Below are 12,022 nucleotides of genomic sequence, written 5' to 3'. Positions count from 1 at the left end.
TTGTTAAAATTGTTTAATGTATTTTTAATAATCAAGTTAATTATAAAACTAATAACACTTTTGTCTTATTGGTCTTTTTAAAAGATAAAATATCATAATTATCAATTTTAATCATCGATAAATATCAATGAGGTAATATCGATTAAACTTAATTTCTATTATTTATTGGGTATAGTTAGTTATCATTAGTTAGATATTATGGTAGAGTTTATATCTAGTTATATTACCAATTTTTTATGAGTATTAGTAAAGAATAATATAATGTTAAGTATTTTATATTAGTAATAAGCATAATACTACACATTTAACTCAAAATTCTATATTTTTTATGTATTTTAAAAAATATAGAAGATATTGAGCACACGACACGAAAGTATAATAAAGTCATAAAAACAATTTTATTAACTTTAAACTAAAATAAGAAACACAGTTTCTTAATAATTCTTCTCAACAACTGTCTGGCAAAAATCCCACTGGCGATTATGGGATGACTTCTTTTGTTTCGCTTTCAGCTTCTCAATGTAGAGAATAAAGCGCGCTAAAGCTCGAAATAGCCTGCGCCAGTCGGAAAGTTATCCGCGTTAAGTTTTAGCTCCATCGGCGAATTGTCGATGAAGAGTATGTTATGCCTAGTCAGGCATTGTTTGGTGCCCCCAAATCATCGTATTTTGGCCACTCGTGTTGATCCTGCAGCAAATAGTCTGGACCGTGTAGCCAAGTTTTATATTTATTAGCGTTGTTTGTTTTAGTAGCAAGATCTGCAGGGTTAAGGTTGGTTGGAACCCAGTTCTATTGGCTAACGTTTGTGAATTCCAGTATTTCGCCCACGCGGTGTATGACGAATTGCTGAAACTTTCGTGGATCCATACGAAGCCATTTAAGAACTTTCTTCGACAACTCGAATTAATTGACAAACTTGGATTGCGTTGGATTCGGTTACTCAGCTTTGCTCCGATAAATGCGGACTGCAGTTAAGCTAAGGTAGGTTCTTTCCCCCTGGCGTATAAGTTAAGACCAGATATGCTTCACCATCACAATCGTCTTCACACAATCGCCAGACTAAACATTCCTAGGGTAATGGTGTCAAATTCGGTACATCAGACGGCAAGCCATCACGTCGCCCAAATCAATTTCATGATAAACAGATTCCACGCTCGCGTTGGACCATTGGACTCAACAAGCGTCGCTGTCACCATCGACGTCCAAAATCAGAGGCTTCATTCAAACATAATCGATCTACACAATTCAGTCTCTAATCCTAGTACAAACTTGTCACTTCGATAGAACTCCGCGATCTTAGCTCAGTCTAGTAGTCACAAAGTCTTCCAGTAAAAAAGATAGACTTCAAATGTGTACTCAATATTAAATAAATTCAAATAAAACTTTATTTTTTTTATGCGACTAACTAAGATTGTGTTTAATTGGCGCCCGAGCAGGGACCCCGCGTTTAAAAGTTGATCAAGTGAAGTAAACGGCAATTGTGATAAGTGTTAATCAAAGTAAACGCAAATAAATACGCCTTTAGAACGATAACCGAAATATACGCAGTGCCAACCAAACTTCGCTGAGGTCAGACGGGGTTATAACAAAAACTGATCGCTGCATTCCTCTAGTATCCGTTCGGAGGGAAAATTGGTACAACAAGTGTCTGGATTCGGAGCGTTAGTACCTCAATGTGGGAAAAGCGAGTACGCCTACCAACCAACCAATATAAGCACCGAAATGAAAATTATTCTAATGTAAGTTAAGTTAAAAGTTAAGAAAAACTAAAACGAAGAAAAGAAAGAAATAATATTTAAGAGAAAAATCAAAACCAGAAACGAATTAGCATCATAAGAAACGGAAAAACTAACTAACATTTATAATAATTACCTCTACTAACAAATTTTTTTATTTTAACCAAAAGCCATTTTCATTCAAAATTTTTTTCTAAACGGTATCGCGTCGCGAACAAATTTTCTTGTCTTTCGAATAATTATTCGACGCGTAGTGCAAGCGTTTGTTTTTTTTTTGAAGTGAATTAATCTCTTTTGAAATCGAAAATGCCTGAAAACGACAGTTGGGTAAAAGCCGCAGTCCTTCAGCCAGGAGGTCGCCCTACGACAGAGTCGCAGAGTGCGTCAACCTCAGCTGCCGCGAACAGAAATATAGAGGCTATATCCATACAAGGTTTAGATGCAGCCATTGATAGTCTTTTAGCAGCAAGAATGGGGCCTTATATCGAACAAATGAAGCTGGCCCAGCCAGTAACCTCAGAATACAGAGACTTAACTCTAAATTTACAAGATAATTGGAATGAGGTAGATAAAGTTCCAGACTTAGTGAAAGGTCTAAAAGAATTCTCTGGTAATCCAGCAGAATTTACAAATTGGTTCGCTTCAATCTCGCGTGTAATGGATGCCTTTGCTCCTTTGCAAGGAACGCCAAAATACTTCGCGATTTTACTAACGGTTAGAGATAAAATTACAGGACATGCGAACATAGTACTAAAGGTGAATGACACCGCGTTACATTGGGAGGCAATCTCGAAATGCCTTCTAGAGGAGTATTCAGACAGACGAGACTTGGGAACATTAGAATATCAATTGTTTTCTATGAGTCAGAGGAATAGCACAATCCACGAGTTTTACCTTGCAGTGAACCATCAGATGTCCTTAATTATCAGCCAAATGAAAAACATGGGACACGGTCCTGAGGTCATGGCAATCTTGTCAAAACAGATAAGGGACAGAGCCCTAGAGACCTTCATTAGGGGCCTGAACGGTGATCTATCGGATAGAATAAGTCTAGCGCAACCACTTAACTTGAAACATGCGTTGCAGATGATAGAAGACTTAACCAATAAGCACACTAAAAACTCGATCGGCTCAGGTTATCAGCACCCTCGTCCAAACCTAAAACACAAAATAGGACAATACACCAGAATTAACGTCCCCCCACAGTGGTCATACCCTCCGGTACTTCCCCCTAAACCATACAACAATATGAACTGGTACAACCCCAGGCAGACTCAAAATACTTTCGCACCCCAAACCAATTTCCCACAGAATCATGGTATTCACCAAAATATCCCCTTCCGTAACAGTAACCAAACCTTCTTTAACGCACCAACGCTCTTTCTCGCCCCAAAGCCTCAACCCAAGCCTACACCTATGGAAGTGGACGGTTCTATAATGACTTAAAACGTGATTTACATGAATAGACCAAACATAAATCCTACACAACCAGTTTTATTAAAGAGAGTAAATCCGTTTAATACGAATCTCCCAAACAAAGTCCAAAGACAGTTCCACATCGGAGCCGAGGTACAGGACGGGCAATACAGTGCCCCACCACCAGAAGACTTTCAAGTCAATGTAACCGAAGCTCAGTTGTCCGGATACCAAGAACAGGAAGACTATTTTCAAACAGTCCCATACTCACAATTTTCGGAGTATGAACAACAACAAGAATACCCCACCACTCAAGGTGGTATGTCCGAATTAAGTCCGCAAGATAGAGAAACAACACAACCTACAGTACAGGATCCTTACCCACAAATCGAGGATACGGTTAATTTTTTAGGATGAAGTGTTCCTCTTTGCCGTACTTTGTAGTCCGGGACAAAGCCGGAACAGCATACAATTTCTTAATAGATACCGGTTCAAATAAAAACTATATCCAACCCGAGATAGCCAAGAACATAAAGCCAAATGAGCGTAAATTCTACGCGAATACTGTAAGTGGACGCATCCTGATTACGGAGCATGTCCACCTGGGTCTCTTTAACGAACCTAACAAACCTATAATTTTTTTTCTACTCCCAAATTTAAAATCGTTTCATGGAATTCTAGGCAATGACACACTAAAAGAATTAAATGCCATTATAGATGTAGGAAAAGATTTGTTACAAGTCAACAACTCTCATGTTGTTAAAGTGAGACAGATGCGAGCTCAGCAGGTCCACACGATCAACTCAGATCAATTATCGGGTCATCAAAAGTTAAAGCTAGAAGCACTCCAAGAGGAATACAAATCGTTATTTGCAGGTCCGGACATGAGGTTGACTTATGCTACCAATGTCCAAGGTGAAATTCGAACATCGTCAGACACTCCAGTCTACTCAAAACACTACCCGTACCCAGCCTCCTTGAAGGAAGTAGTCGAAGAGCAAATCCAAGAACTATTAAGAGATGGTATAATACGACCCTCACGGTCGCCCTATGGCTCTCCTGTATGGATCGTCCCAAAAAAAAGCGACAGTTCGGGAAAAAAGAAATACAGGATGGTCATCGACTACAGAAAATTAAATTCAGTCACCATCTCGGATAAATACCCTATCCCAGAAATTGGAGAAATGATTGCTCAATTGGCCAACAACAAATACTTCTGCGTCCTTGACTTAAAGAGTGGATTTTATAAACGGAGGAAAATATGAATTCACCAGACTCCCTTTCGGGTTAAAAAATTCCCCAGCTATATTCCAAAGAGCTCTCGACGATATTTTAAGAAAACATATAGGGAAAATATGCTACGTTTACATCGACGACATCATAATATTCAGCAAAACAGAGGAGGAACATTTTAGCCATCTGGCCCAGGTATTCTCTACCTTAGCAGAAGCAAACATGAAAGTGCAAGTCGACAAGTGTAAATTTTTAAAACATAGCGTTGATTTCCTAGGAGTAGCAACCCAGAAAAGGTACAAGCTATAAAAAATTTCCCTACACCAAGAAACTTGAAGCAACTGAGATCCTTCTTGGGCTTAGCTAGTTATTATAGGCGGTTTATTAAGGATTTCGCGAAGCTAGCAAGACCCCTCACAAATCTACTGCGTGGCGAACACGGGAGAACGAAAAAGAATGTCTCCAACAAAATCGAAATTCGTTTTGGCAAGGAAGAATTGGACTCTTTTGGAAAGGTTAAGAATGCACCAGTTTCACAGGATGTATTACTAGCATACCCCGATTTCAGTAAAGAATTTCATCTGACCACGGATGCCTCAAATATAGCGATAGTGCCTCACTAGAACAAAATGGCAGACCGATCACATTCATATCCAGAGCATTGTCTAAGACAGAGGAAAATTACGCTACGAATGAAAGAGAAATGCTAGCCATAGTATGGGCCTTAGAAAAATTGAGAATGTACCTTTATGGGAAATCAAAAGTGACCATTTATACAGACCATCAACCGCTTACCTATGCGCTTAGTCCTAAAAACAACAACACGAAGCTAAAAAAATGGAAGAGTTACCTAGAAGAATTCAACTACGAGTTGAAGTATAAACCGGGTAGCTCAAATGTAGTAGCAGACGCACTTTCGAGAAATCCTACCAGCATAAATGCCAGTAGTACGTCAGCAGCAGTATTTTCACTTCAGAAAGTATCATGGGAAAAATTCAGCTGATATTTCCAGAACATTTTAGGAATTATAAAGCTAGGTTTACGCAGATCCAAACTACGGATGTCCACGAGAATAGTGAGCAGCAGGAAATCATAACCAAAGAACATACTAGAGCCCATAGAAACGCAATAGAAAACAAAAAACAGATTTTATCTAAAGTTTTTTTTTCCAGGAATGAGGAAAAAATAGAAGCAATAGTAAAAGCATGCCAAACTTGCAAACTTTCTAAATACCAAAGACACCCCCCAAATCAAGAGATTCAATCAACACCCATACCATGTTATCCAGGAGAAATAATCCACATAGACCTTTACTCGACTGTTCAGGAACGGATTGCGTTTATCGATAAGTCAGATGTAGTTGTAAGAATCGACACATACATAAGCATTGTACACACACACATATTTGTGCGCTGCTGCGACAGCGCTTTTTCTCGTTTGGTTTAGTAATAAATTGGCACTCAACTGATTCAGTAGTGAAGAAATACAAGGTGAAGTTATCCAACATAATTTCAAGGTACAGTCCACTGCTAGATCAAATCATAATTTGGTCATTCGAGCCGAATAAGGGAATCGGTTTTCGATCGAATAAAGTGCTTTTCGTTCGAATTTCTTGGATCTATTGGAAAGTTTTGAGGATTATTACTCTGGAATAGTTCTTTAAAATGGAAGAACTAAAGGCATTGGTGGGTCGACGGAGCCGACTCAAGGCCAGCATAACAAGAATTCTGGATTGGTCGGAACGAACCCAAACTACATCAACTACTGAGGTAGCCGCTCGGATGGATCAACTCCAGTCCGTGTGGAAGGAATTTAATGGAATCGGGGATTCCATAGCCCTTCTGGAAGATGTGGACGGCTATGTGGATCCAGAGGTCGATCACGTGACCTACGAAGAGAGGTACTTGAAGGCATATTCTTTACTTCTGGGAAAAAAACGGTTAGTTCAACAACAAGCACCATTGTCTGGCGACGGCGATGGCGCCATGGGTCTGCACGCATATAACGACGACATCGTTCATCTGCTGCAACAACAACAACAACTCTTTGAACAGTTAGCTGCAAATCAGAGCAGTTCAAACTTGTCGATGCCCGCTCGCAATGAGATGGCTGCTTCGGGTTCGACTTCGGGAAACGGCACGACGGCATTCGTGCATGGCGGCGAATTGCCAAAAATTCAAATAAAACGGTTCGCTGGACTCTACACAGAGTGGCCAGCTTTTCAAGATATCTATGAGAGCACGATACACAACAAAAGGGAGTTAACCAACACTCAAAAGTTCCATCATTTAAAAACACTGCTCGTCGATGATGCTGCCAACTTGGTGCGGCACCTGGCGATAACTGACACGGCTTACAACACTGCTTGGGAACGCTTAAAGGAAAGATACAATAGGCCACGCCATATTGTGAACTCATTTTTGGAGAAATTTATGGGTCTACCAACGACAAACAAAATTGATGTGTCCATCTTACGCAAGGTATCAGATGGCACAAATGAGATTGTTCGCGGTCTGGATGCGATCAATCATACAGGACGGGACTGCTGGATACAATATCTGGTATTGGAAAAGCTTGACGCTGATACACGGCGCAGGTGGATTGAGCGCAGCATGGGCAACGAGGCGCCCACACTGGAGGAATTCTTCAAGTTCTTAGATGATCGTTGTGAGGAATTAGAGCTCAGCAAACGGGAGATTGCGTTTGGAGGCAAAACGCCGGCGCAAATCACACACACAAAACGTGTCACACATTCGATGGTTGCAGTTCAAGCTGGCAGCTGCACCAAATGTCAGGCGACGGATCATAAGTTGTATGGCTGTCAACAATTCATGGATTTAACAGTTGCTGAACGTCGTATGTTCATCAGGGAAAAGGCTTTATGTTATAATTGCCTGAAATCAGGGCATATGGTCAAAAACTGTCCATCATCATTCTCATGCAAATATTGTAAAGGTAAACACCATTCTCTGATCCATGATCCAGGTAACTCAATGGCTTTAAGGAACTTGCAACAAGGAAAAAGGGAGAATCAGCGTAGTCCAAACGCTTCTCATCACGATTTGTCTACAACAAGTCTAGTGGCTCATAATGGGAGTGCACCAGCAACGGTTTGTTCACAAAGCTCTGCGAAATTGAAAACAGGAAATAGTTTAAATCGAAGCATATTGCCTACTGCAACGGTTTATGTTCAAAAGGTAAATGGAGACTACATTACATGTCGTATCTTACTAGATACTGGGTCGGAACTTTCATATGTATCAGAACGATGCATACAAGCACTTGGATTGCCACGGTCGGCATCATCCATTTTGGTCACAGGAATCTCTTCGGTTCAGGCTGACACCACAAGGGGAAGCAGCACGCTTCAGATAAAGTCAAGGTATTCAAACAATCACTTAACGGTACAGGCTCATGTTCTTGGCAAAATCACATCAACACTGGAAAGGCAAAACATTGACGCATCTGCACTTGATGTCTTTAGCGATCTTCAACTCGCTGACTCGGAATTCACCACAAGCGCTCCAATTGACGTTCTTTTGGGCGGTGAACACGTTTGGTCTACAATCACAGGGAAAAAGTTGTACGACAATACGGGCAAACTCATTGCAATATCATCGATTTTCGGATGGGTCATCAGCTCTATAACGATGCCCCAAGCTAACAACGCTTTCGCTTTGACATCATACATTGATGTTAACGCTTCGCTCCAGAGGTTTTGGGAGCTAGAGGACATCAGTTCCACAACCAAATTAGAACCTGATGATGAGCAGGTGGAGAAACACTTCTCGCTACGCACACTCGAGATGAAAAGGGGAAGTACATCGTGGAACTTCCATTCAAGGTCACTAATCCTGAATTTGGGGATACTCTACAAGGAGCTCTTAATCGTTTCCAATCGGTGGAACGACGCCTACAACAAGATGCAAATCTAAGAGCAAAATATGTCAACTTTATGAGGGAATACTTCGATTTGGGGCATATGCGCGAACTGCCACCAGATGAAGTCAATAATGCACAACGGTTTTATTTACCACATCACCCGGTTTTGGGTCGGAAGCTGAGAGTAGTTTTCGACGGATCATTTTGCGACACCAAAGGCAAATCACTAAACGATTATCTCTTTACAGGGCCTAGCATTCAACGCGATCTATTTGCTGTCTGCTTGCGCTTTCGGATGTATAAATTTGTATTCTCAGCCGACATAGTCAAGATGTTTCGGCAGATTTGGGTGAACGACAAACACCGCGACTTCCAAAAAATTGTCTGGAGAGAAAGGCCATCGGATCCAATCAAACACTATCAACTATGCACCGTCACTTATGGCACCTCATGTGCACCATTCCTGGCTGTTAGGGTATTAGAGCAACTGGCTACTGATCATCAGCAGGAATTCCCGAATGCTGCAAAAATCTTACAAGAGGATTTTTATGTCGACGATGTGCTCACTGGGTCAAACAGTGAGGAGGAACTGATACAAAATCGAAAGGAACTTATTCAACTTATGTCCTGTGCTAATTTGGAGCTTGGGAAATGGGTATCAAACACACCTCGCATACCAACAGAAGGAACTGATTCTACACAATCATCTCCAGTCAAGGTTCTTGGACTTTACTGGCAACCTGGTCTTGATACATTGTCTTATAATGTTGGTCTAAAAGGAAATGTCGATTGTACAAAACGACAAGTTTTATCGGATGTCTCGCGGATCTTCGATCCACTTGGGCTTTTGGCACCAATTGTGGTCCAATTCAAAATACTCTTTCAACAATTATGGCTTCTCGATTTGGGATGGGATGACAAACTCCCTAAGCAACTAGCGGATACTTGGCTCAAATGGCGAGCAGATTTGGATATGCTACAACACATTCAAATACCCCGGTTGGTTGTCAACGACACCGACAACATTGAATTGCATGGATTCTCCGATGCATCAACGAAGGCATACGCTGCTGTAGTATACAGCAGAGTAATCAACAAGGATGGCTCGATTTCTACCTCGATTATGACTGCGAAGTCTAGGGTGGCTCCGCTAAAGCAGCAATCTCTGCCCCGCCTAGAGCTTTGCGCGGCACTTCTCCTAAGTCAACTCATACGTTCGATAAAGGCGGCACTTCGACATCAAAAGGTCACGGTTTTTGCATGGTGCGATTCCACAATCGTTCTCTATTGGCTATCATACGCACCCTCTCGACTAAAGACATTTGTTGGGAACCGAACTTCGGAAATTCTGGACACCATTCCAAGGCATTATTGGCGTCATGTGGACTCCAAATCAAATCCAGCTGATTGCGCATCCAGAGGTCTCATGGCTGCAGACCTAAAGGACTTTCAGTTATGGTGGAATGGCCCGTCATGGATACGTGACGCGGATCAGTTTCTGGTAAGGTTAAACAACTCACAAGTCTGTTTGAATATTTCAGAAAGAACATAGAAAGGAAGTCAAAAGCAATTGTCTGACTGCATTAGTAGAGGCAACTCCTGATCATCCACTTGATCATCTTGTTCATCGAGTATCTTCATGGTTGACGCTCGTTCACACGGTTGGCTATGTCCTTCGCTTTCTACGGCGCACGAAGGGTCCATTTGGGACAAGGGCTCAAACTGTCTACGTTTGAGGAAATCACCGCGGCACGCATTGTATGCTTGCGCCACGCGCAAACCTGCTTTCAGGATGACTATCAATTGCTACTCGCAAATAAACCATTGCGAAGTCGATCTCAGCTGGCTAAACTCTCGCCAATGATCGACAAGGACGGACTACTCAGGGTTGGAGGACGCTTGCACCACTCGCAATTGTCCACAGAGGCGAAACATCCAGTTTTGCTACCGAAATCTCATCGCATCACCAAGCTGATACTTGAATACGAACACAGGGTCAACCTGCACCCTGGCGTCTCATCACTCTTTGTTATGGTACGTCGAACATTCTGGATATTTGGGGCAAGGAACTTGATAAGGAAAGTCACACACGACTGTTTGGCTTGTTTTCGACAGCGGCATCATACATCACAACAAAGGATGGCTGATCTACCCAGCATTCGTGTCACTCAGGCACTTCCATTTGTAAACACTGGATGTGACTATGCTGGTCCAATCCTTCTTAAGGATGGAAAGGGCGCAAACCGCGCATTGGTAAGGGCTACATATGCCTATTTGTTGTCTGGTCACATCGGCAATCCATCTGGAACTTGTAACGGACTTGAGCACCGACTCATTCTTGGCCGCGCTAAGACGTTTCGTCTCTTTGCGTGGCAAGTGCAACAAAATCTATAGCGACAACGGAACGAATTTCATTGGAGCTAAACGCTCTCTTGATGAAATGCAGAAGCTGCTGGCATCTCAACCACACATCGAAAAGGTTAGGAATGCTCTGGCGAATGATGGCATTCAATGGGTATTCATTCCACCACATGCTCCTCATTGGGGAGGAAAATGGGAATCTGCAGTCAGATGCGTAAAGCTGCATATTCGCCGAGTCATTGGGAAATCTACTCTCACCTACGAGCAGATGCGAACTCTACTTGCACAAGTCAGTGCGGTGGTCAACTCACGACCCTTGTGCTACAACTCGGACACAGATATCAATTATTTGTCGCCAGCACATTTCTTGACCGGCAGGCCTCTCACAACTATACCAGAGGCAGACTTAGGCCACATCCCCGTGGGCCGACTTGGGTACTGGCAAAGTATCCAATCTATGATGCAAGGTTTTCTGGAAGCAATGGCATCAGGAGTATCTTACCACATTGCAACAGCGTCCAAAGTGGACCACTACAACACCAAATATAGCAGTGGGAGATGTGGTGCTTGTAAAGGAATCGAACACCCCACCAGCTCACTGGCATCTGGCGCTGGTTCTCGAAGCCTACCCAGGCAAGGATCAATTGGTTCGAGCGGTTAGACTCAAGACCTCTTCGGGAGAATTAACTCGGCCAATCACCAAGGTTGCGGTATTGCCCCGTTCAGAAACTGTGTTCAGGGCGGGCCGGGATGTTCAGGAACGGATTGCGTTTATCGATAAGTCAGATGTAGTTGTAAGAATCGACACATACATAAGCATTGTACACACACACATATTTGTGCGCTGCTGCGACAGCGCTTTTTCTCGTTTGGTTTAGTAATAAATTGGCACTCAACTGATTCAGTAGTGAAGAAATACAAGGTGAAGTTATCCAACATAATTTCAAGGTACAGTCCACTGCTAGATCAAATCACTCGACTCAAAACAAAATCATCTTAACGGCAATAGACAAATTTTCAAATACGCACAAATAAAGTTAGTGAATTCAAAAGCAGCGGAACATTTAAAGGTACCACTACGGGAGTTATTGGTAGCCTTTGGCGCGACAAAAACAGTAGTAATGGACAATGAAAATCGTTAAATTACGCTTCGATAAAATTCCTTTTGAACGATAAACTGGGTATAAATGTACACACAACACCACCGTATACTTCGTCTAGCAATGGTCAGGTAGAAAGATTCCATTCCACATTCACGGAATTAATGAGATGCCTAAAGATTGAGCATCCGAATTAGAATTTGAAGACCTAATATTCAGAGCAGTAGATGAATACAATAGGACTATTCACAGTACAACTAACAAAAAACCGATAGAAACTTTTTTTGCTTTAGA

At 41.9% G+C, this 12,022-nt stretch overlaps 1 protein-coding gene across 1 annotated transcript; it reads left to right on the top strand.

The window, feature by feature from the left end:
- Positions 1-8,598: 8,598 nt before the first annotated feature.
- Positions 8,599-11,338, top strand: LOC124462006 (the record flags this gene model as incomplete). Its single annotated transcript, XM_047013404.1, has 3 exons — positions 8,599-9,768; positions 10,059-10,301; positions 11,096-11,338. Coding segments are annotated over exons 1-3 (1,656 nt in total), but the record flags the coding sequence as incomplete, so codon positions are not given.
- Between the last annotated feature and the right edge of the window lie 684 nt (positions 11,339-12,022).

The sequence above is a fragment of the Drosophila willistoni genome, unplaced genomic scaffold (assembly GCF_018902025.1).
Source record: "Drosophila willistoni isolate 14030-0811.24 unplaced genomic scaffold, UCI_dwil_1.1 Seg816, whole genome shotgun sequence".
Taxonomy (NCBI): Eukaryota; Metazoa; Arthropoda; class Insecta; order Diptera; family Drosophilidae; genus Drosophila; species Drosophila willistoni.
This window is presented reverse-complemented; position numbering and strand designations above follow the sequence as displayed.